This window comes from Trichechus manatus, unplaced genomic scaffold (genome assembly GCF_000243295.1).
Source record: "Trichechus manatus latirostris isolate Lorelei unplaced genomic scaffold, TriManLat1.0 scaffold00026, whole genome shotgun sequence".
NCBI classification, from domain to species: Eukaryota; Metazoa; Chordata; class Mammalia; order Sirenia; family Trichechidae; genus Trichechus; species Trichechus manatus.
In genome coordinates this window covers 20,288,048-20,309,126 of record NW_004443962.1, presented here as the reverse complement: position 1 = coordinate 20,309,126, position 21,079 = coordinate 20,288,048, and the positions used below count along the sequence as shown (strand labels likewise).

Below are 21,079 nucleotides of genomic sequence, written 5' to 3'. Positions count from 1 at the left end.
CCCCTGGACTCTCTATCAGCCCAGAACTAAAACAATTTCCAAGGCCAACTCTTCAGACAGGGATTGGATTGGACTGTGGGACATAAAGTGATACTCATAAAGAGTGTGCCTCTTAGTCAAGTAGATACAAGAGACTAAAGGGGCAGCTTCTGTCCACAGGTGAGATGGGAAGGCAGAGAGGGTTAGGAGATAGTTGAATGGTCATGGGGAATCAGGGGTGGAAAGGAGGAGTGTACTGTTGCAGAATGGGGTGAGCAATTAGGGTCTCATAACAATGTATGTATAAAAATTTTATATGGGAGACTAACTTGAAATGTAAACTTCATTTAATTACAACAATAAAAAAAGAGAAAAATTTTAAAAGCAAAAAAAAAGTAGTTTATTTTTTAATTTAAAAGTAGTTTAAATTTTTTTACTTATATGTCTTGAGCATAAGTCAATAAAAGACATTTATGGAGCCCCCAATATTTTTTTAATTTTATTGTGGTTTAAATATACATAACAAAACATATGCCAGTTCATCAGTTTCTACAGGTGCAATTCGGTAACATTGATTTCGTTGTTCAAGCAGTGCAACCATTCTCAGACTATCCCTTTCCAAGTCATTCCACCACTATTAACATAACTCAATATTAACATAAACTCAATACCCCCTAAGCAAAAAGTACACCTTTTCCCCTCCTTTCCACTCCTTGTAACCACTAATAATCTTTTATCTCTATGTATTTGCTTATTTCACATAGGTGAGATTATATATTTGGGTTTTGTGGTTGACTTTATTTTGCTCAGCCTGAAGTTTTCAGCATTCATCCATGTTGTGACATGCATTATGGCCGAGTGGTATTCCATTGTGTGTACGTACCACATTTTGTTTGTCCATTCATCTATTGATGGATATTTCTGTTGCTTCCACCTTTTGGCTATTGTGAAATGTGTTACAATGAACATTGATGTATAGGTTTCTGTTTGCATTCCTGCCTTCATTTCTTCTGAGTATATACCTAAAATTGGAATTGCTGGGTTATGTGGTAGTTCTGTGTTCAACTTTTTGAGGAATCCCGAAACTGTTTTCCACAGTGACCGCACCATTTTACTTTCCCACCAGCAATGGATGAGGGTTCCAGTTTCTCCACCACCTCACCAACACTTGTTGTTTTCCTTTTTTTTAATTTTATCATTGCTATTCTAATGGGGTGAGGTGGTATCTCATTGAAGTTTTCCTTTGTATTTCCTTAATGGCTAATGAAGAAGGAGCCCTGGACTTGACAGCAATGAGTTTGGTTTTTAATGGCTAGTGAAAGAGTCCTGGTAGGCAACAGTTAAGTGCTTTGCTGCTAACCAAACAGTTGGTGGTTTAAACCCACCTAGCCACTCTGCTGGACAAAGACCTGGCAATCTGCTCCCATAGAAATTAGAAAAAAAAACTAAGCCAAGCCCATTGCCGATAAGTCGATTTTGACTCATAGCAACCTTATAGAATAGAGTAGAACCACCCCATAGGGTTTCCAAGGCTGTAAATCTTTATGGAAGCTGACTGCCACATCTTTCTCCCAGGAAACAGCTGGTGGGCTCCAACCGCCAACCTTCTGGTTAGCAGCCAAGCTGTTTAACCACTGCACCACCAGGGCTCCTTCCATAAAGATTACAGCCTAGAAAACCCTATGGGGGCAGTTCTGCTCAGTCACGTGGGATCGCTATGAGTCAAAATCGACCCGAGGACACCTGACCACAACAGTGGGTAATGAGGTGGAGCATCTTTTCATGTGCTTGTTGGCCGTTTGACCATCCTCTTTGGTGAAGTGTCTGTAAGTTCTCTGCCCATTTTTGATTGGGGGGTTTCTCTTTCTGTTGTTGTAGAAGTTTCCCAATCTTTTTAATAACTATCAAATGATATATTTTCTACCACCTTTTTTTTCTCGCTATGTCTTTTGCCACTGATCTATCTTGAAATATACCTGTACCTCTATAACTTGTATTACCAGCTTTGAGTTACAATATTTTGACTGCTGGATATAAAACATTAGGAAATCAGTTTATTTATATATTACCGTCCATCTCTGCTCCCGCTTTCATCCCAACTTTTAGTACTTTTATTTCTGCATTTTCCGCTTGGTAATACTTGTGTCCTGTTCTGTAGCCAGAACCTCAGTGTTGGTCTCAGTCTGCAGGCTGTGAGGCTTGTGCCTACGGGGGGTCCTCTGGCTTCTTTTGTTTCTTGGTTGGCTGGGACCTGACTTCTGGAAGGTTTTTCAGTAAAGGCTCATGGAAACTATTTTCTGTGAACACTTGTTTTTTCATAAACTTTTTTCTTTCTACCGCCTTTAAACTTTAACAGTAGTTTGTTTGAATATAAAATTCCTGGATTATTAATTTCCTTAAGAACTCTTATAGGTTTTACTTCACTATATTTTAGCATTAAATGATTTTTTTTCCTTTTATAAGACATTTTTTCTTTTTGCCCAAATGTCCCAAGGGGTTTCATTTTTAGGTTTGAAAGCTGTATCTCAGAATTGATAGTTTTGATAACTTTTTCTGACACATAGTGCCCTTTCATTCTATGAATACGTCTTTTATTCTGGAAATTTTTCTAGAATTTTACCTGACAGTTTTCTGTTTTATCTTCTTCAAGCATAACAAACAGACGTGTTGGATCTCCTTTATCTGTCTTCGAATATATATCATTTCCTCTCTGATACTTGCTATTTAGCTTTTCTCCATTCGTTCACAGGATAGACTGTTTATTCTTCGTGCTGCTTCTGATGAAACCTTCATTTCTGTTATGGTTTTATTTTTCTTCCAGCTCCTTGCTGAATTCTGCTGGCTTATGCAGCCTCTCCTCTTACTGTGCTATATATTCCTTAAAATTTTATTTTTTGAGGGAACTGCATTATTTTTTTTTTAGTTAAATGTCCTGTGGTTAGTTTACATCTGTTCCTCAGGAAGGTTCTTTGACCATCATTGTAGTTTCCCCTTCTTTTTTCTTGTGGTGTCTTTGTTTAGTTCCTGTTCTGGTGTTTATTACCGTTATTCATCCCTGTAGGAGAGGGAGGGGGTGGCTATGGCTGTGGTCCACGGCAGCAGGAATTCTTCGTGGTATCCTGTGACGTTTGTTACAGCACGGAGTCGTGTAAGTTATTTTACTGTTTGCGTCTTTTCTGCCAACAGAAATCAGCAACTGCAAGTCTCTCACAATGAATTCTTTCTCTTCCACCCTGCCTCACCTACCACTTACTTACTGAAAATAGGAGTATTTGCGTGTTTCATGTTCGTTTCCACCTCCCTGCCTCTCCTTGGTGCTAAACCGGGTCCAAGAAACTCTTGCCACTAGCCATAACCCCTTTTTACAATGTCCCAGACAAAGGATTCTTGGTTTTGCCTCTCAGCCTGCGCCCTCCTCGTCTGAGATCTACAGCCTCAGGTGACTTCTTAGTGTTTTTCCGTACCCTAGTTTGATTTTTACCTCATTTGGTGGCTTTCTTTATTATTTTGTTGTGGAATTAAACATGTCTTCTAGCTTTTGATGGTCCCTGGGTGTCACAAACGGTTAAGCACTTGACTGCTAGCCAAAAGGTTGGCAATTCAGACCCACCCAGAGGCTCCTTGGAAGACAGGCCTCGTTTTCTGCTTCTGAACGGTCACAGCCTTGAAAACCCTATGGAGCAGTTCTACTCTGCATACGTGGGTCACCATGAGTTAGAACTGACTTGAGGACAACTGACAACAGCTGCTTTTGATGATAGTTTGTGTTTCTATATTTCTTGTTCTCCTTGTTTTGTAGTAACTCTTAGGAGGACAAGGAGGAACTGATATATTCGTTTACCATTTTAAGACAGACGTCTGTCTCATTCTTTTAAATGGCCACATAGTATCACTTTGTAAGGATGTATCATGATCTGTTTAGCCATCATCTTATTCATGGACATTTGGATTATTTATAATTTTTGCTGTCACAGACCATGCAACAGTGAATATCCTTGTACATGTTTCTTTACACTGTTCACTTTTTGCTTTTATGCACTTGTTTCTTTGCACATCTCTATAGGGTAGGTTCTTAGGAGTAAAAGTGCTGAGAGTACAACTGGAATTCAAATGTTAAATTCTGCTAGCTCTTCAAAACGGATAACAGTGGATAAGGGTCTGTTTCTGCACATTCTCACCAATGCCAGGCTTTTCAACATTTTCTTACAGTTATCACACATATAGAAAGGTGGAACTCCCATATACCCAGCACCTAGATTTGACAATTAGCATTTTACTATGCATGCTTTGTTAGACACCTGTATTTCTTAACAATAAGCTGGCATCTTTCCTGTGCTTATTGATTATTTGAAAACTGTCTTCTGTCCGTTTTCCTTTTAAACGGTAGTTGTTTCTCATATTGATTTGTGAAAGCTCTCTGGTTATTAAGGAAGTTAGTCCTTTATCTGTCATGAGTTGCAAGTAAGTTTTCCCAGTTTGTTTGTCTTTGGCTTTTGTCTGAGGTGTTTTTTGGTTTTGTGTTGGAGGCGCTGACCTCTTCAGGTATATGAATGGAGCTTTTTGAGGTTTATCCTTGTGTGTTTGTCCCTTGTCTCTTCCAGCCAGTCTTTCTGGTATACATACACAGTATTAATGACATGTCAACACAGGGACTTAAAACACAGCCATGCATGTAGAAAGGAGGAGCTGTTTTATCAGATTTGAAAATGTGATGATTATCCTGTTTTTCAAGCCTTAATAATGATAAGTGATGTTTCTTAAGATTTTGTTCATAGGACTGCTTTATGGAAGCTGCAGAATTTAGTATTTTTTATTCTGAATGATGTAACATGCTGAATTTTCCAGCAACTATTTTATTTTACTTAGCTATGCTGCTGTTTCTTTATTGGTAAAATAAAAGTACGAGGACATTAGATTCCAGGACTTCTTAGAGTTGCGTAGAACACGTATCATTTCATCTGATATGTGTCATTCCGTTTTAACAGATTAGGAAGCCACACTGGGAAGTCAAGGTCCCATAGCTAGTTAATGACAAAACTAGAACTAGAACCCAGGGCTTCTTTCTGTATACTAGCCACCTTTAGATGATTTCCTGTATTACGCCTTTGCTGGATCGGACCTGATTTGCAGAGCAGAATAGTCTGGATAATTGAGGGTGTTGCTCATGTTGATAACATGTTACTTTTGATGAAATAACAGATTAATTAGTTAAGGGTTTTTTAAATTTGTTTATTTTTGGTACAAAAAAGATATGATATATAGCTACATTTGGAAATGAATTTCAAACTTAATCATTTACACAAAGAATGGAGGGAAAGTTTTCCCTGGCCTTTTAAAATGTGTATTCTATTAGGGTAGCCTAGTCCATGGCCAGAATAAACCTAAGCATATACTTGCTCTCCATAATAGATGTTTATTTCTTGCTCATTTAACACTCAGTGGTCAGGGGGCTGTTCTTTACTGCATCATTCTGGGATGGGGCCTAGGCTGACAAAAGCTCTGCCATTACTCTGCCATTAGCTAGAGTTACATGGCCGTATCTAAATGCAAAGAAGGCTAGGGAATGCAAGTTCATTAGTGTGCCAGAAGAAGATCAGAATTTGATAAACAGCTATCAGTCTACCTCATGTACCTATTGCTTTAAACTTTTCTTAAACTTAAGGGTGAAAAAGTCAGGATGGGATTATACAATCTAGGATTATAACTTTTAATATTCTTTCCCTTTAGGAATCACGCTGTCGGAATATTTCCGTGACATGGGCTATCATGTCAGTATGATGGCTGACTCTACCTCCAGATGGGCTGAGGCCCTTAGAGAAATCTCTGGTCGCTTAGCTGAAATGCCTGCAGGTAAGTCACTGTATTGGCTTATAAGCAAAACAGGTATGATTTGGGGGGCTGGCTTTGAACCTTTCTTTAAATTTCGTTTCATTTTTCAGATAGTGGATATCCTGCATATCTTGGTGCCCGTCTGGCCTCTTTTTATGAGCGAGCAGGCAGGGTGAAATGTCTTGGAAATCCTGAGAGAGAAGGGAGTGTCAGCATTGTGGGAGCGTAAGCATCCAAACTCTACTTTTCAAAAGAAAAGAGTCATTGATTCTAACGAATACGTTTTGGTTCCTCTGAGTCAGTGGTTCTTAACCAAGGTTGCACTCTAGAGCTCTTTGAAGATGCACGTGCTTAGGGCATCTCTGTGTGTTCTAGTTGCATATGTTTGACTGGGTTGGCTTATTGTATTCAAGTCACAATACCTCAAGAATAAACTTAAAAATTATAGAAATGTTAAGGTAAGATTGCATCATAATAAAAGCAAAGCAAAGATTCAAGGTCAGTAAGTAAAACCATACTTGGTTCTTGGATCTTTTCCCTCCTTCTACTTCCTTCCTCCTTCATCTTTTGATTAGAATATTGAAAATGATTATAATAAAACATCTGTTTCATTTCTTGTACTAGACAATTTTTAATAGTTGTCATTCCTATTTGCAATTTAATATTAGTTTTTATTTAAGATTGTTACATAAGATTTTCTTTCCAAATGCCATTTCTAAAGTTATTTACACGTTCCTCATCAAAAATTGACTTTTTCATCCAGGTTATTTTTCATAGGCGTTTCTAATGACTGTTTTTGTTTTTCTTTTCTTCTTAATTCAGAGTTTCTCCACCTGGTGGTGATTTCTCTGATCCAGTTACATCTGCTACTCTTGGTATTGTTCAGGTATGTCTTTCCATGGTCTAATCAACTTCTGAGCCTTCCCCCTGCCGTCAGCTAGGCTTGCTAATGTTGCACAGATCATCATGAGTACTTAACTTGATCATTATAGAGTGATTGTAGGCAATGGTAAAGGTTTTTTTTTAGTAACATTCTTACCACTAAGAGCTTTTAATACTATATGTTCTTTCTTAGTTCTTTACCAAGGGTTAAGTGGGAAGGGGACAAAATAGATCCAGAAGAAGCAAGGGATTATTAGTGTTAGAGTAATACCACCCTTTAGGTTAGAGTAACCCTAGTTATAGAAAAAAATACATCAAAAAAATGTATAATGACAAAAACCCAGTAGTATTTCTCCTCATGATATAGTCCAAGGCCGATGATCCTATCAGAGAGTGGATCTCCTTCACTCAGTAAGTAATTCAGAGACCAGGGCTCCTTCCATTTTATGGTGCCACGATCACCTAGTCTAGAAATCACCTGCATCTGGCTGACAGAAGGGGAACGGTGTGGAGAAGACATACTCATTTCTTGAACCTAGGGCCCAAAGGTGACATTGCCCTTCTACTCATTTCATTGGCCACACCCAGGTGCAAGCAAGGCTAGAAAATGTAGTTTCTGCCTAGGCAGCTGCTTCCCAGCAACAAGGTATGAATTTTAGCAGTTACCCAACTTGGCAGTTAAAAGAAGTTTAAATAAAAGATGCATAAAAAATAGAAATATAGTCAAAACAAAAGTGGTATAGTCATAAAAATATGTGTTACTGTTCATGTGGGAAAAACAATATGTGCTGTGAGGCTAAATTTACAATTCTGAAGATATGAAACAAATTGTTTTATTCTTACTGTTTCTTGTGTATCTTGAGTATAAGCAAAAGAGAGGAGCAAAACAGTTTGAAGTCATCAACATTGGCCAGAATTTTGAGTTTTAAATTGCAGGCGAAGGAGAGAGTGAGGTTAATCATAGGGAACTGGATTTTATGAGAACATTTAGAGGTTTTTAGCCAAAGTAGAAGGCCTGTGTCAGCACAGTAGGCACCCTCTGGTTCATCTCTTTCTGTTGCACTGTAGTAATCTGCAGAGGAGCCAGTTTTTGTTTTTTCTCTCAGTGTGACTTACCATTAAAGGAATCGAGATAAATTTTGAATTTAATTCATAGGCACTTCCCACCCTGAAAAGAAAACATTTTTTAATTGACAATTTCTATTTTAATTACAATGGGTATGTTTTAAAAATATATATAATTTAACCAGTAAATTATAGAATTACATATTTTGGACATATTTAGGATAAACAAATATACCTCAGTAAGTTTTTATTTTGTTTTTTAAGAAAAATATGTTATTTATTTTTTTAATCAGGTATTTTGGGGCTTAGATAAGAAATTAGCTCAGCGCAAGCATTTCCCCTCTGTCAATTGGCTAATCAGCTACAGCAAGTACATGCGTGCCTTGGATGAGTACTATGACAAACACTTCACAGAGTTTGTTCCTCTGAGGACCAAAGCTAAGGAGATTCTGCAGGAAGAAGAAGACCTGGCAGAAATTGTACAGCTTGTGGGAAAGGTGAGTGGTTCAATCCCATAGGGAAGACATCTGTGGGTTATACTAGAATGTAGTAAGAACAGATAGAGCCCTGGATATGTAGATTCTTGCCCAGAAAAGTAAGTATTCATCAAATATATTTTTAAACTAATTGAGTTTTAGATTATTTCTTCATTCAGCCCATACTTCAGGGACCTGCTTGTATTATAGAAGACAGAAAGATGATTATTGTTTTGGTTGTCTATTGCTGAGTGACAAATCACTCCAACACTTAGTGGCTTAAAACAATGTCTTGCTGCCAGCTCTGGGGTTGATGGACCCTTTGGGTGGTTCTCGCTTGGGGCTCTTCACACAGTTGCAGTCTTAAGCTGGCTGAGGCTGTAGTTGCTGAAAGTGTCTTCACTCATGTCTGCAGCCTGGGCTGGGATGGCTGAGAAAGCTGGAGAATGGCCAGCGTTTGTCTGTCCACATCTTATCACCACATGTCAGTTCACTGCTCCCAGAGTGAGTGTTAAAAAGAAGAGGAAACTGCTAGCCTCTTAAGCCTGGGCTCAAAAACCAGCATAATGTCGCTTCCGTCTGTCTTACTCCTTTGGTCAGAGCCTGCCCAGATTCAAGGAGGGGCTGGCACTTGAGAATGGCCATTAAAATAAGTAACTAATTATTAAAGTCCTTATCTTCTTGTTTTTAAATCCTTTACAGCACTTAGTGCAATGCTGGGTATATTATAGATAAGAAACACTGGATTTATTTTTGTTTCTTAAAATTGAAATCTACCACGTTAGAGGTGGTAGAGTTAGGATCTATTAACATACATTTTTGTAGGGACACTAGGGCTAAGAATCAGAACGATTGGATTCTAGTTTCAGTTTCCCTAGAAATTAACTATGTGACCTTAAACAAGTGACTTACATTCTTGTGTCTGTGTCTTGATGTTTCATAGGATAGCGTAATTAAATTTGGCCAAATCGTATTCCAGAATTGAATGACTTCTAAGACAGTATACAGTGCTAGTCAGGACTCTGGCGTTCCCTGTCTGGTTCTGCTCTTTTTATTATTGCTTGTAAAATTACCGCCTACTTTTTTCCAACAAAATGTAAGATTATTAGGTAGCATATATTAAATACTAATTACATATAGAGTACTGTGGCCCTGTAGGAGCCCTGGTGGCACAGTGGTTAAGAGCTCAGCTGCTAACCAAAAGGTTGGCAGTTCGAATCCACCAGCCGCTCCTTGGAAACCCTATGGGCCAGTTCTACTCTTTTTAGGTCACTATGGGTCGGAATCGACTCAACGGTAACAGGTTTGGTTTTTGATCAGGTGGTCCTATAAGAAGAGCAAGAAATAAAAGACCCCCAAAACCAGATAAAGACAATATAAGAAAAGAAAATTATAGGTTCATTTTGTTTATGAATGTAAGTGTGAAAATCGTAAATAAAATATTAGCTTACTAGATCCAGAGTAGAGTATTAAAAATAAGCAAGTAGAGTTTATCTCAGGAATGAAAAGATGATTCAGCACAGAAAATCTATTAATGTAATGGAGAAAAGGATATCTCAGCCAATGCAGAAAAAATATTTGAAGTTTCATACTTATTTATAATTTTTAAAACTTCTTAGCAAACATGGAATAGAAGGGAACTACCTCAATTTGTTAAAAATAATACACCAAAACTTAGGGAAATATTTTACCTAATACAGAAATTTCAGGTACGTTCCTTTAAAAAGCAGGATTAAGACAAGAACGCTTGCTGTCATTTCTGACGATACAATACCAATAACAAAAGAATACCGAGACTGTAAGGAACGAAGAAAGAAAAGCTTGAAGAAAGTGATAAAAATGTCATTATTTTAAGATAATGTGCTTATCTAACTAGAACAACCAAGAGGATTAACAAAGAAGCTATTTTGTGAGGATTCTAGATTCAGGATAAATATAACAAAAAATCAATAGTATTTCTGTATATGGCAATAACAATTAGTAAATAAGAACAAAAACTAGAATTTAGGTATTAACTAAAAATATATGTTTCCATTATGGAAAACATTTAAAAACTAATAAGTGAAATAAAAGATGATCCTATTGGATATTAATACAAAGCCATAGTAATACAAACAGTGTGGTATTGGTGAAATAGACCAGTGGAACAGAGCAGAAACAGACTCCTGTATATGTGGGCACTTGATATTGTAAAGATGGTACCACGCATCGAGTGAGGGGACAATGAATTGTTTAGTCAATGATGGTAGGAAGACTGCTCACTATTTGGAGAAAAATAAAATGATTGCTACGTACTTCCACATACAGAGGTAAACTCCAGATGGATTAGCAATTTAAGTGTGAAAGGTAGGACTTTCAAGTTAATAGAAGACAACATAGGAGAATATCTTTTGACCTAGGGTTGGGAAAGAGCTTCAGCAAATCACTTTAAGCCCAAGCCATAAGACAAAAGAAAATAATATTGTTCTACTGACATAAAAATTAAAGATTTTTTTACCATGGATAAAGGTAAGAGATTAGGAGAAAAGTTTGCAACATCTACAAATGACTAATACCTAAAATGTAGAAGGAATTCATTCCCGTAAGTCAGCAAGAAGACTGGAATCACAACAGAAACACGAACAAAAGAATATAGAAGAGGAAACCCGATAGACGGGGAAAAATGCTTAAACTTAGTAATACCAAAGAGGAATGCAAATTAGAAAGAACATGATATCATGTTACACTAGTTAGAACGACAAAAGTTAGAAAGCACAATAATGCCAGGTGTTGCGGGAGATGGAGGAGCCGTTGTACCTGGGGGAGTGCCGTGGAGTGCTGCCATGGTGGATCGCAGTCCGACAGTACAAGTGGTCCCCGACTTACAACATACTCAAGTCATGATGAACTGCACTTACAGCCGTCAGTGTATCCGGAACATTACAGCTTCCTGCGAGGAAGTTAGGGGAAAGTGCGTGCGGGGATATGGAGAAAATTGCTGAGTTTTGTGAGCATCCTCCAAGCATTTAATCAGGATGATATGACAGAAGAGATCAGTGGAAAAATTGTCCATATGGCAAAAACGCTGTATTTAAGTATCACTGATGTGGAGCACCTCATAGATCGCAAAGATGGGGAATTGACAGATCGGAACGTAATGGATTTTGAAGAGGAAAGAAATGCTGAAGAAGAAAAAGATAATGAGGAAGAGGACGGAGAGAAATTGTCAAAAAATTTTACAGTGGAAGGATTAGCTGGAGTTTTTTCTAAACTAAATCAGGGGCTTCTGTTGCTTGAAAACATGGACCCAAATGCTGATCGCTTTGCTAAAGTTGATAGGCAAATTCAGGAAGCAGTGAGATGTTTTCTGTGAAATATATGAAGGAAAAAAGAAAAGAACCATACAGTCCTTTTTCTCACTAATTTTCTGACTAGAAATGTTATCCCCTCTCCCAGGGATAATACAGATGATCCAGAACCTTCCAAAAGTGTAGTTATTGCCGTCCAACTCTTCATTGTCGGAGTAAATTTTTATGATTTGCATATTTTTTTATGTATGTATTTATTTTTCTGTAGGTATTAAAATATATCTAAGTTTATGTGTAATGTTTCCAATCCCCCAAAACAAATAAAGGACGAATTTATAAAGATACTGATAATAAAAGACAATAAATACTGAAAACTAAGGGAAAAAATGAGGTATTCGACGACGTCAAGACCAACTTATGACAGAGTTCCTGGAACAGAACCCCTTCGTAAGGCACGGACTACCTGTACTTGCTTGTATACCCTGTGACCTAGTGGTACCACTTCTGAAACAGGCCCTTAAAGGGATGTGTTTGTGGCAGCAGAGAGTTAGAGGAAATAGGAGTACCCTTTACTGGGGCAAAATATGTACAGTAAAATATGAAAGATACACACCATGGAAAATGAACTACAGTGAAACCTATGAAGGCTGGAACTTGACAGGCTGCCTTGTTTTTTCCGGTCTTGCAAGTTTTCTGCCCCTGACAGGATGTAGTCTTACCACTTGTCTTTCTTTTTAGTGGAAAATATTTGTTTTCCTTCTCTTGACAGGTTTCCTCCTTGCACAGGTTCCAGCTTCACAGGTTTTACTGTGTATAAAAGAGCTGGAAGCTGCATGACACACTGTAACATGGTCGGATTTTTTTAAAAACACAGTGCCAAAGGCACAAGTCAGAATGTCTTATATAATTAAAAATATTTGCGTAAAATAAAATATACGTTTCACGTGAATTCATAGGAACAAAAGGGTACGGATAAAACACATTTGAATATTTTTCTGTGGTTGGAGAGGGAATCAGAATAAAAGAGATTTAAAAAAGAGGAGAAATGAAACAGAAGATCTGATCTTTACCTTTAAGGACTTAGTACAGATAGAGAATACATATGTCACTTAATGTCCACAATACATACTGGGAAATAGGACATTATATGATTTGGACATTGTGAGAGCACCGTATTATATAAGGCATTCCCTGGGTTATGAACATCTGACTTATGGATGGCTCCTAACAGACTGCCATAAAGCCTGTTGTATTAAAAATTTGAGTTAAATACATAAAAATGATTCATGGTGACGAAGACATGTACTCCTTTGTGATGCTCATGAAAACATTGCACGGTTTGGAAGTGTTTCTTGAGTGTAATGTCTGCTACATCCTGTTTGCCAATCAGTATTTCTGAACCTTATGGGACCATGGATGTATATGTGGTCAGACTTTGCCCGAAAATTTATAATGTGGTGCATGAGTATATAAGACTTTAGTTAATTTTCTGGGCTTCTTCCTTTCCACAAACTTGTTAGTGACCCTGGCAACAGTGGTATTATCTTAATGATGGTAGGGTGATTGCAAAAGTTAAAGCTTTTGAGGCAGTGCTATTTAAATGGTGAAGCTCTGTATCTTAGTTATACTAAGTAAGTTGAATCAATTCTCAACTTTATGACATACTCAAGTTAAGACAAACCATACTTATGACCATGTTCGTCATGGATTGAATTATGTCCCCCCAAAAACGTGTGTATCAATTTGGCTGGGCCATGATTCTCAGTATTGTGTGGTTGTTCTCCATTTTGTGATTGTAATTTTATGTTAAAGAGGATCAGGGTGAGACTGTATAACACCCTTACTAAGGTCACGTCCCTGATTCAGTGTAAAGGGAGTTTCCCTAGGGTGTGGCCTGCACCACCTTTTATCTTACAAGAGATAAAAGGAAAGGGAAGCAAGCAGAGAGTCCGGGACCTCATACCAAGAAAGAAGCACTGGAGCAGAGTGCGTCCTTTGGACCCAGGGTCCCTGGACCTGAGAAGCTCCTCGACCAGGGGAAGATTGATGAGAAGGACCGTCCTCCAGAGCCAGGAGAGAGAGAAAGCCTTCCCCTGGAGCCGACACCCTGAGTTTGGACTTTTAGCCTACTAGACTGTGAGTGAATAAATTTCACTTTGTTAAAGCCATCCATTTGTGGTATTTCTGTTATAGCAGCACTAGGTGACTAAGACACCTTCCATGCGGGAGACCTGGCTTTGACTTGCGGCCAGTGCACCTCATGTGCAGCCATCACCCTTCTGTCATTGGAGACTTGTGTGTTGCTGTGATGCTGAACAGGTTTCAGTGGAGCTTCCTGACTAAGACAGACTAGGAAGAGAGGCCTGGCTATCTACTTCCATAAATCTGCCAGTGAAAACCCTATGGATCACCACAGTCCAATCCTGTCATACACGGGGTCGCCATGAGTCAGGGGCTGACAACAGCAGCTAACAACAAGCACCAGGTAATGTTTAAAAAAAAAAATTAACTATATATGGGCTATATAGACTTCTGCCAAAACAGATTCAGTACTGAGTATTCAGATAATCATGATAGCAAGCCAGGATATGAGGAAGACAGTGTTTCAAAAAAGAACATCAATCAAAAAGCAGTTATGAAGAGAATTTATTAATGATAAATGATTATCGATTATAATCTCTGCTTCCTAAGAGATTACTATCATCACTCCTACATTTTGGAAGTATATTTCTCAAAATAACATTTTTTATCTTCTAGGCTTCTTTAGCAGAAACAGATAAAATCACTCTGGAGGTGGCAAAACTTATTAAAGATGACTTCCTACAACAAAATGGATATACTCCTTATGACAGGTAAGCTAGACTGATTTTTTTATTTGAAGATTTTGTATCGTGTGTTGGAGGAAGGAGTTGCCTACACACTTGAAACCGTTTTTCCTCGTACAGACACATTCTAACTCAGTGTAAGGGTTCATTTTTTTATATTAATAGCAGACAGCTAATGAAGACTCTTATATATCCCCTTGTCTTGATTTTGAGGAACCCTAGTGGTGCAGTGATTAAAGCACTTAGCTGCTAAACGATAGGCTGGCGATTCTAACCTACCAGCCACTCCATAGGAGAAAGATGCGGCATCCTTGGAAGCCCTGTGGGGCAGTTCTACTCTGTCTTGTAGGGTTGCTGTGAGTTGGAATTAACAGCACCAGGTATGGTTTTTTATGAATCTTGATTTTGCTCGTTTGTCCAGTTATGACAGATAATAATTTTCACTCATTTTACAACCATCTGTAATCAGATTAAATTGTGGCTTAGATTGTGCCAGAACCTGTAGATCACTACCCCCTTCAGAAGCATTTCTCACTGTCTCTAACCACCGCCTATGTCTCTCTTCCTAAATAATTCTTCTACTCTGCGGCCATATTTCTTGGGTTCTCTTTCTCTTCCTTTCTACCAAAGCCCCTGTGAGATGCCCAGCCAGCCCCTGTTACTCCTGCTCGGGGCTTGCTTTTCATTACTATCTCTGCTACTACCCTTCTCATTTCTTTTAAACTTTGAGAGTTTGAGCCCTTTCATTATGGACTAGCTCTTCTCCCTCGAATCATATTTGGCCTCGTTTAAGACAGAAGAAGGGACCGAAAAATAGAAGGATTGCCAAAATGTAGAGCAATCAGAAAATATAACAGTATATTGGCAAGGCTCAGAAATCTGTATCAGGAACTTAAGCTCTAGGAACCACCCGCACAAAGATATCTCAACAAAGGGAAGGCTTTTTGGAAGAGGTGTGATAGGGATTATACATTACGTTGTGTATACAGATGTGTTTAAATGTGTCAGACACATTTGGGTAAGAATGCATGTGATCCAAGTTGAATATGTGTGCTTGGGTGTCATTGAATGCTGTAGGGTCGCTATGACTCAGTGGCAGGGGTTTTTGAGTTTATGGGTAAATGGGGAAAGGAGCTACTGTTAACTTTTGGAAATTACAGTTATTGTTTTTTTTCCTTATTCACTGTAACTCAGTAGCACAAGAGAGTCTTTACCATCCAGTTATTTTACCATTTGGGTTACTCTTTTAACTGTGTTGTACCAAAGCAGACCCTCAGAGAGTCATTAGATTGTAGCAATGTTACTTTAGTGTTCATGTGTTTGATATTTTTAGCAGCAAAAAAGAAATATTAACACTTTAAGTAAATAAAAAATATGTATCTCCATACATACATTCTATGTACTGAGACTTCTCTGTCTAAAAATTCCAACTAGTTATTAGTATTTCCTATTTTTTTATTCCTTCTGTATTATCCAATAAATATAAGAAGTCTGCGTATTGAATAAAGAAACTAATTCTTTGATAGTTTATAAAGTTTTACGTAAAGTATGAGCCTGCTTAGAATTTTGTTTTTGTTAATTGACCTTCATTTACCCTAGGTTCTGCCCATTCTACAAGACAGTAGGAATGCTGTCCAACATGATTGCGTTTTATGATATGGCCCGTAGAGCTGTTGAAACCACTGCCCAGAGTGACAATAAAGTCACATGGTCCATTATCCGTGAGCACATGGGGGAGATCCTCTATAAACTTTCCTCCATGAAATTCAAGGTGTGTTTTATTTCTACTGTGACTTTCTTTAGTAGGAAATGTTTCTTTTTTCTGACTGAGTCCCAAGCATGGTGTATGAAACTTGCATTTATCATTTGCACTCCTGCTCGGTTTCTGTAAAACCAAACCATGCCTTAAAATCATGCCCAAGTAGGAATTCTAATGATAAAAATTATAGCGTGCCACATCTAAAATAAGTGTTGACGTGTGTTCCCTTTTTGTCATAGCTACTGGGAAATTCAGAACTAAGTTCATTGCTGAGCAGTAATTACTTTACCTGAAGTGCCTATTAACACATATCCCCCATGCTCTTCTGAAGTGACGTCTGTGCTGTTTACTTCTTTTAATTATCCTGTTTCACACCATATTTAACTTTTAAGTGGCCTCTCATTCTTTTAGAAGTAAGCCAGATGTAAGTAGACACTTGAGTGAAATTATCAGTAGAAACTCAAATGTATAAGATTGTTTTTAAAACAGTTGATCAGTTGAATTGTATTTAATTATTTCTAAGTCCTGACATCTAGGCATATTTACTAATTACCTATTGAGAATGATACTCTGAGTGTGTATGTAGTGTAATATTGAAAAAAATATTTACAGTTTGTTTATACTTTAGGTTGAAAGTAAACCTGCACAAATAGACACTGTATCAAAAATTTAAAAATATTCATACCCTTTGAGTCCAGTCATTTCACTTCAAGGCATATAACCCAAGGAAGTAGTTAGAGATTTTTTAGATGGATATATGTAAAAAGTTGCTTATTAAATATCTTTAAGTGTCATACAGGTGTGAACAGAGCCTACGATACACATGGCATGTCCATAAGTAGAATATTATGAAGACATCAGCATCTTTTTTTTGACAAGGACCTAAAGATATGGGGAAATGGTATAATGAGTGAGAAAAAAGTCAGCATTCAGAAAAATTCTGTGTGTAATTTGATCTAAATTTTGTTTGTGTGTGTATTCATAGGAAGAGGATAAGAAAAAATACACCAATAATAATATAAAAGTGATGATTTCTGACAGTGTGATTGGAGGTGATATCTTTCTTACATTTACACACCCATTGTATCAAGTTAACATATCACAGGAATTTTTTATGGTGTTAAATATTCTACTGCAGAATTATTTTGCTGCTGAAGAGTAGTGTTTCCTATTCTTAGGCATTTCGGAAATTTCCAGTTGTTGGTTTGTACAACTTAGTGTGCATACTATGTAATTGATTTTGGTACTTTCCTTGTATAAATTCCCAGGTGTGGGATGATTTGGTCAGAGAGCTTAACCACATTAAAGTCTCTTTCATGCGTATTACTTTATTGCTTTCCATAAGGATTTTAGATGAGGTGCATTTTAAGATTATTTTACAAACTTCACTTCCCTGTCCAGCGCGACACCACCAGACATTGAATAGTTAATAGCTCCTTCCCAGTATCATGTGCAGTGGCGTGTATCTAATTTGGGATGCTGGGAACTTTCAAATATTGTACACATTGTTGAGTGTAAAGTCACTGGGCTTTGAATACACTTTGCAGGCAAAATAAAAAATTGGAATTTTGTTTTCTTTCTGTCTGCTTGGAGTATTACTTCATTTATACATTTCTAGCCTTAAAGAAAAAAAAAGGAAAATAAGGATAATTTTTACTCCTGTCTGTGGTTTACCTGTGCCTCACTTAACCTGGTGCTCAGACTATATTAAGCATGTTAGCTACTACACGTTCCAAAAATTGCTTTCCAAAGGTAAATTGAAACCTATAATGTCTTTTTTTAGGATCCAGTGAAAGATGGCGAGACAAAGATCAAGGGAGACTACGCACAACTTCTTGAAGATATGCAGAATGCATTCCGTAGCCTTGAAGATTAGAACTGTGACTTCTTTCCTCCTTGTCTTCAGCAAGCTCATATGTATTTTCCTAAATTCTCATCTCAAACCATTTGCTTCTCTATAGTGCAGCTTTGAGACTGGTGCCTATGTGCATTATCATTTGCTTCTCTTTTTATTTGGTAGGTCTTATATAAAACAAACATTCCTTTGTCTCAGTGTTTGAAAGGCCTCCCTGATTCTTTATCTGAAGTGGTGAATGTAGTAATTACATATACAATGGCTACACTGCTGTAACCTGTCATGTAGGGTGACATAACCATTTCCTAGGTTTGCCCTTTCCTCATCTCCATTAAATTGTAAACAGGACTACTGCATGTACTCTATTTGCAATGGATTTAGAATGGAAGGCTAGCTAGTCTTTGAAAGGACTCAGCGTCTGTATAGTAAGGTGATTTGCAGCTTAGCATTTGCTAAGTAACTGCTTTGTAGGAAGTATTTCCTTTTTAAAACATGAATGATTAATATTCCAATTACACATTGATTTCCCAGTATGAATCAGGAATATTTTCAGGGAAGTGTTGGGAACTTTACTGTTTTTAAAACACAGTTGTGAGGCCCAGCACAATTAATGAATCAGTACCCCCTAAAAAAAGTGAAAAAGGAGGCAGGCAGCCAAACTTAGTTTATCATCATCTTGTTAAAATGTGTTTTATTTCACTAGGAGAAATTCAGTATCAAGGACTATTATACTACATTACTAGTAAGTTCTTTTTAAAGTTAAATTTAAAACAATCACTGAAAACTTGATCCATATCACACCGTTTTTTATCCTCAGACATCTTAGAAGCTTAGGCTTCTGAGAGCCGTGTGACAGTGATTGACATTAAAATGCCACAGAGAAGATGTTTCATAGTGGTTAAAGCTGCATGCACCTTTCCAGGCCAGCTGGTCTGTAGTGATTCTTGGGGCCATGGTAGCATTCTATTTTCACAAAATAATGAGATGTGTCGTTTGTCGAATTTTTAACTGACCAGTTTACCAATTACAGAAATACCTTGTTTCATGTACCTTTTCATTCACTAGCTCAAAAGATTTTTCAAAGTATCGGTAGCCACAGCAGCAGAGCAATTTCCATTGTGGTTAATGGTGATGGAATGTTCTTGTTATGAAAACAGGATCTGTGTCATGTGAAAAAGATCATTTCATCCTGCCTTTTCGGTATTTGTTTAAAGATAATGGTACCTGTGTGTGTGATAAGGCACACTGCAGAGCACTTCCCAGGAGCTCTTTCTGACCAATAGTACTTGTGCACCATCTCTTCCTCCCTGGGAAGAGGAGAGAGTGTGTGGACGTTGTAACAATCTCCAATACCCAAGTGTAATAGTATAGATAGAGAATTTGATGCCACAATATGTAGTTATTAAAATGTTTAGGTAATACATTTCTCTTGGCCTATGAGGGAAAGATGTAATCAGTAGAGAATTCAGCTATAGTTTCCTTTAAATCCTTGCGGATTGCATGTTCTTACAGTGGCCTGCTATTCAGGAAAGGTATTCTTCCATGAAACTTTTTTTAACCCCTCCAAATATTGGCAGATAAAAATTATGCAATGATATGTTGAGATGTAGACTTAATGATGCTGCTTAATCAGTTTGCTTCTAGGGTGGCTTCTTCCTACCGGAGGCCCTATGACTGGTGGAAAGTAAAAGGATTTCAAAATCTCTATTCCTACCTTAAACCTACCAGCATACTAGGATTGCAATAGTAATGAATGATATGATGAAGAAAGTTTGACCAAGTTTTTTTTTTGTTATTCTGAGTTTGCAGTGTCCATTCTTAACTCCTTTTCAGAATGTTGAAGTGTGAATGTGAAGATGCTAGAGAAACTGCTCAGCTATCCATTGTAAGTGTCCCTTCACCTCAGTGTTGTAGAATTTCAGATTAGGGCACTGATCATATTTCTTTAATAAGAATGTGTTACAGTTAAAACAATCTTTTAAAAAGATGATGCAATTGTATATTTATTGTGCTGTGCCTGGTCCTAAGTGGAGCCAGTTAAACAAGTTTCGTATGTGTTTTTCCAGGGTTGAATCTCATACATTGTACCCTTTGAAAATTTGCTTTCATCCTGAAGAACGAATAGAAGAGGTCGTATATATTGCCTCCTTATTCTTGATATTTCACTATCTTTGTGTTAAAAGTTGTGTATAGTTGTTAAAATCTATGAACGAATAAAAAAACGATTTAAATTAACATTTCCTTCCTTTTTGTGTGTGTGGCAAGGTCTGCTAGAGAACATACCACCTCATATTTAGACTTGTTCTCAGCATGAACTTTAAGGTGAACCTAGATGCTAAATAAAAGATATTTAAATATTAGAACCCAGTTTTTAAAAACATTTATTAGTGACTGTTATCATAATGTTCTGGAGTCAAAATATGCAACTAAAGTAAATGGTGAGGGATAAGGATAAAAAACACACAAAAATATTACCTGTAGTCAACTGTTCGTCACCTGCCCATATCCACTTTACTAGACTGGTGTGCCCCCCCCACCCCCCCGCAGTGGAGTGGTGGCTGCTAAGAGCTTATAGCAGCACATTTGTACTGAGACTTGTCCTTGACCAACTCGAGCTGTCACACCTGGCGACACCTGGAAGCTTAAGCCTCCCCGCTAGTGGTTCCACTCCAAAGGGTACCCAAGACCAGTCTTCTTGCCTCAGTTGAGACAAGTCTGCCGTGACATTCTCTCCCCAGAGCCCTGGGCGATCCGGCTGAAGATGAACTTCAGTTTCATCCACATCAGGCCTGTACTACTCTCATTTCCTGCTTCCTTCACTGCCTTACAAGGTTTGTCTGAGCAGCACTCCCTCAGTAAAGCAGCTCCACAGGAATCCCTTTCTCAGGCTCTTTCTAAGGAATCCCTAGGTGGTGCAGATGGTTAATGTGCTCGGCTGCTGACCTTTAAAGGGTGGAGGCTTGAGTTCACCCAGAGGCACTTCAGAAGAAAAGCCTGGCAATCTACTTCTGAAAGATGAGCCATTGAAAACCCTATGGAGCACAGTTCTACTCTGACACATGTAGGGTCACCGTTGAGTCAGATTTGACTCCACGGCAACTGGTATGGGTGTGGGGTAGAGC

General features: G+C 37.9%; 1 protein-coding gene across 5 annotated transcripts in view; it reads left to right on the top strand.

Annotated features, from left to right (window-relative positions):
* The window catches only part of ATP6V1A (ATPase H+ transporting V1 subunit A), a 67,782-nt gene extending 47,544 nt beyond the window's left edge, over positions 1-20,238 (top strand). For 3 of the 5 annotated variants that reach the window (XM_004373676.2, XM_023728863.1, XM_023728862.1), the window contains 7 exons: positions 5,707-5,829; positions 5,919-6,033; positions 6,631-6,694; positions 8,049-8,252; positions 14,276-14,370; positions 15,943-16,114; positions 17,886-20,231. In XM_004373676.2, coding sequence (XP_004373733.1) covers positions 5,707-5,829; positions 5,919-6,033; positions 6,631-6,694; positions 8,049-8,252; positions 14,276-14,370; positions 15,943-16,114; positions 17,886-17,978 — 866 coding nt within the window. In that variant the 3' untranslated portion in view covers positions 17,979-20,231. Of the gene's footprint in view, positions 1-5,706; positions 5,830-5,918; positions 6,034-6,630; positions 6,695-8,048; positions 8,253-14,275; positions 14,371-15,942; positions 16,115-17,885 lie in introns of all 5 variants that reach the window. The other 2 variants (XR_002823618.1, XR_002823617.1) reach the window with 2 other exon arrangements.
* The last annotated feature ends 841 nt before the right edge of the window (positions 20,239-21,079 follow it).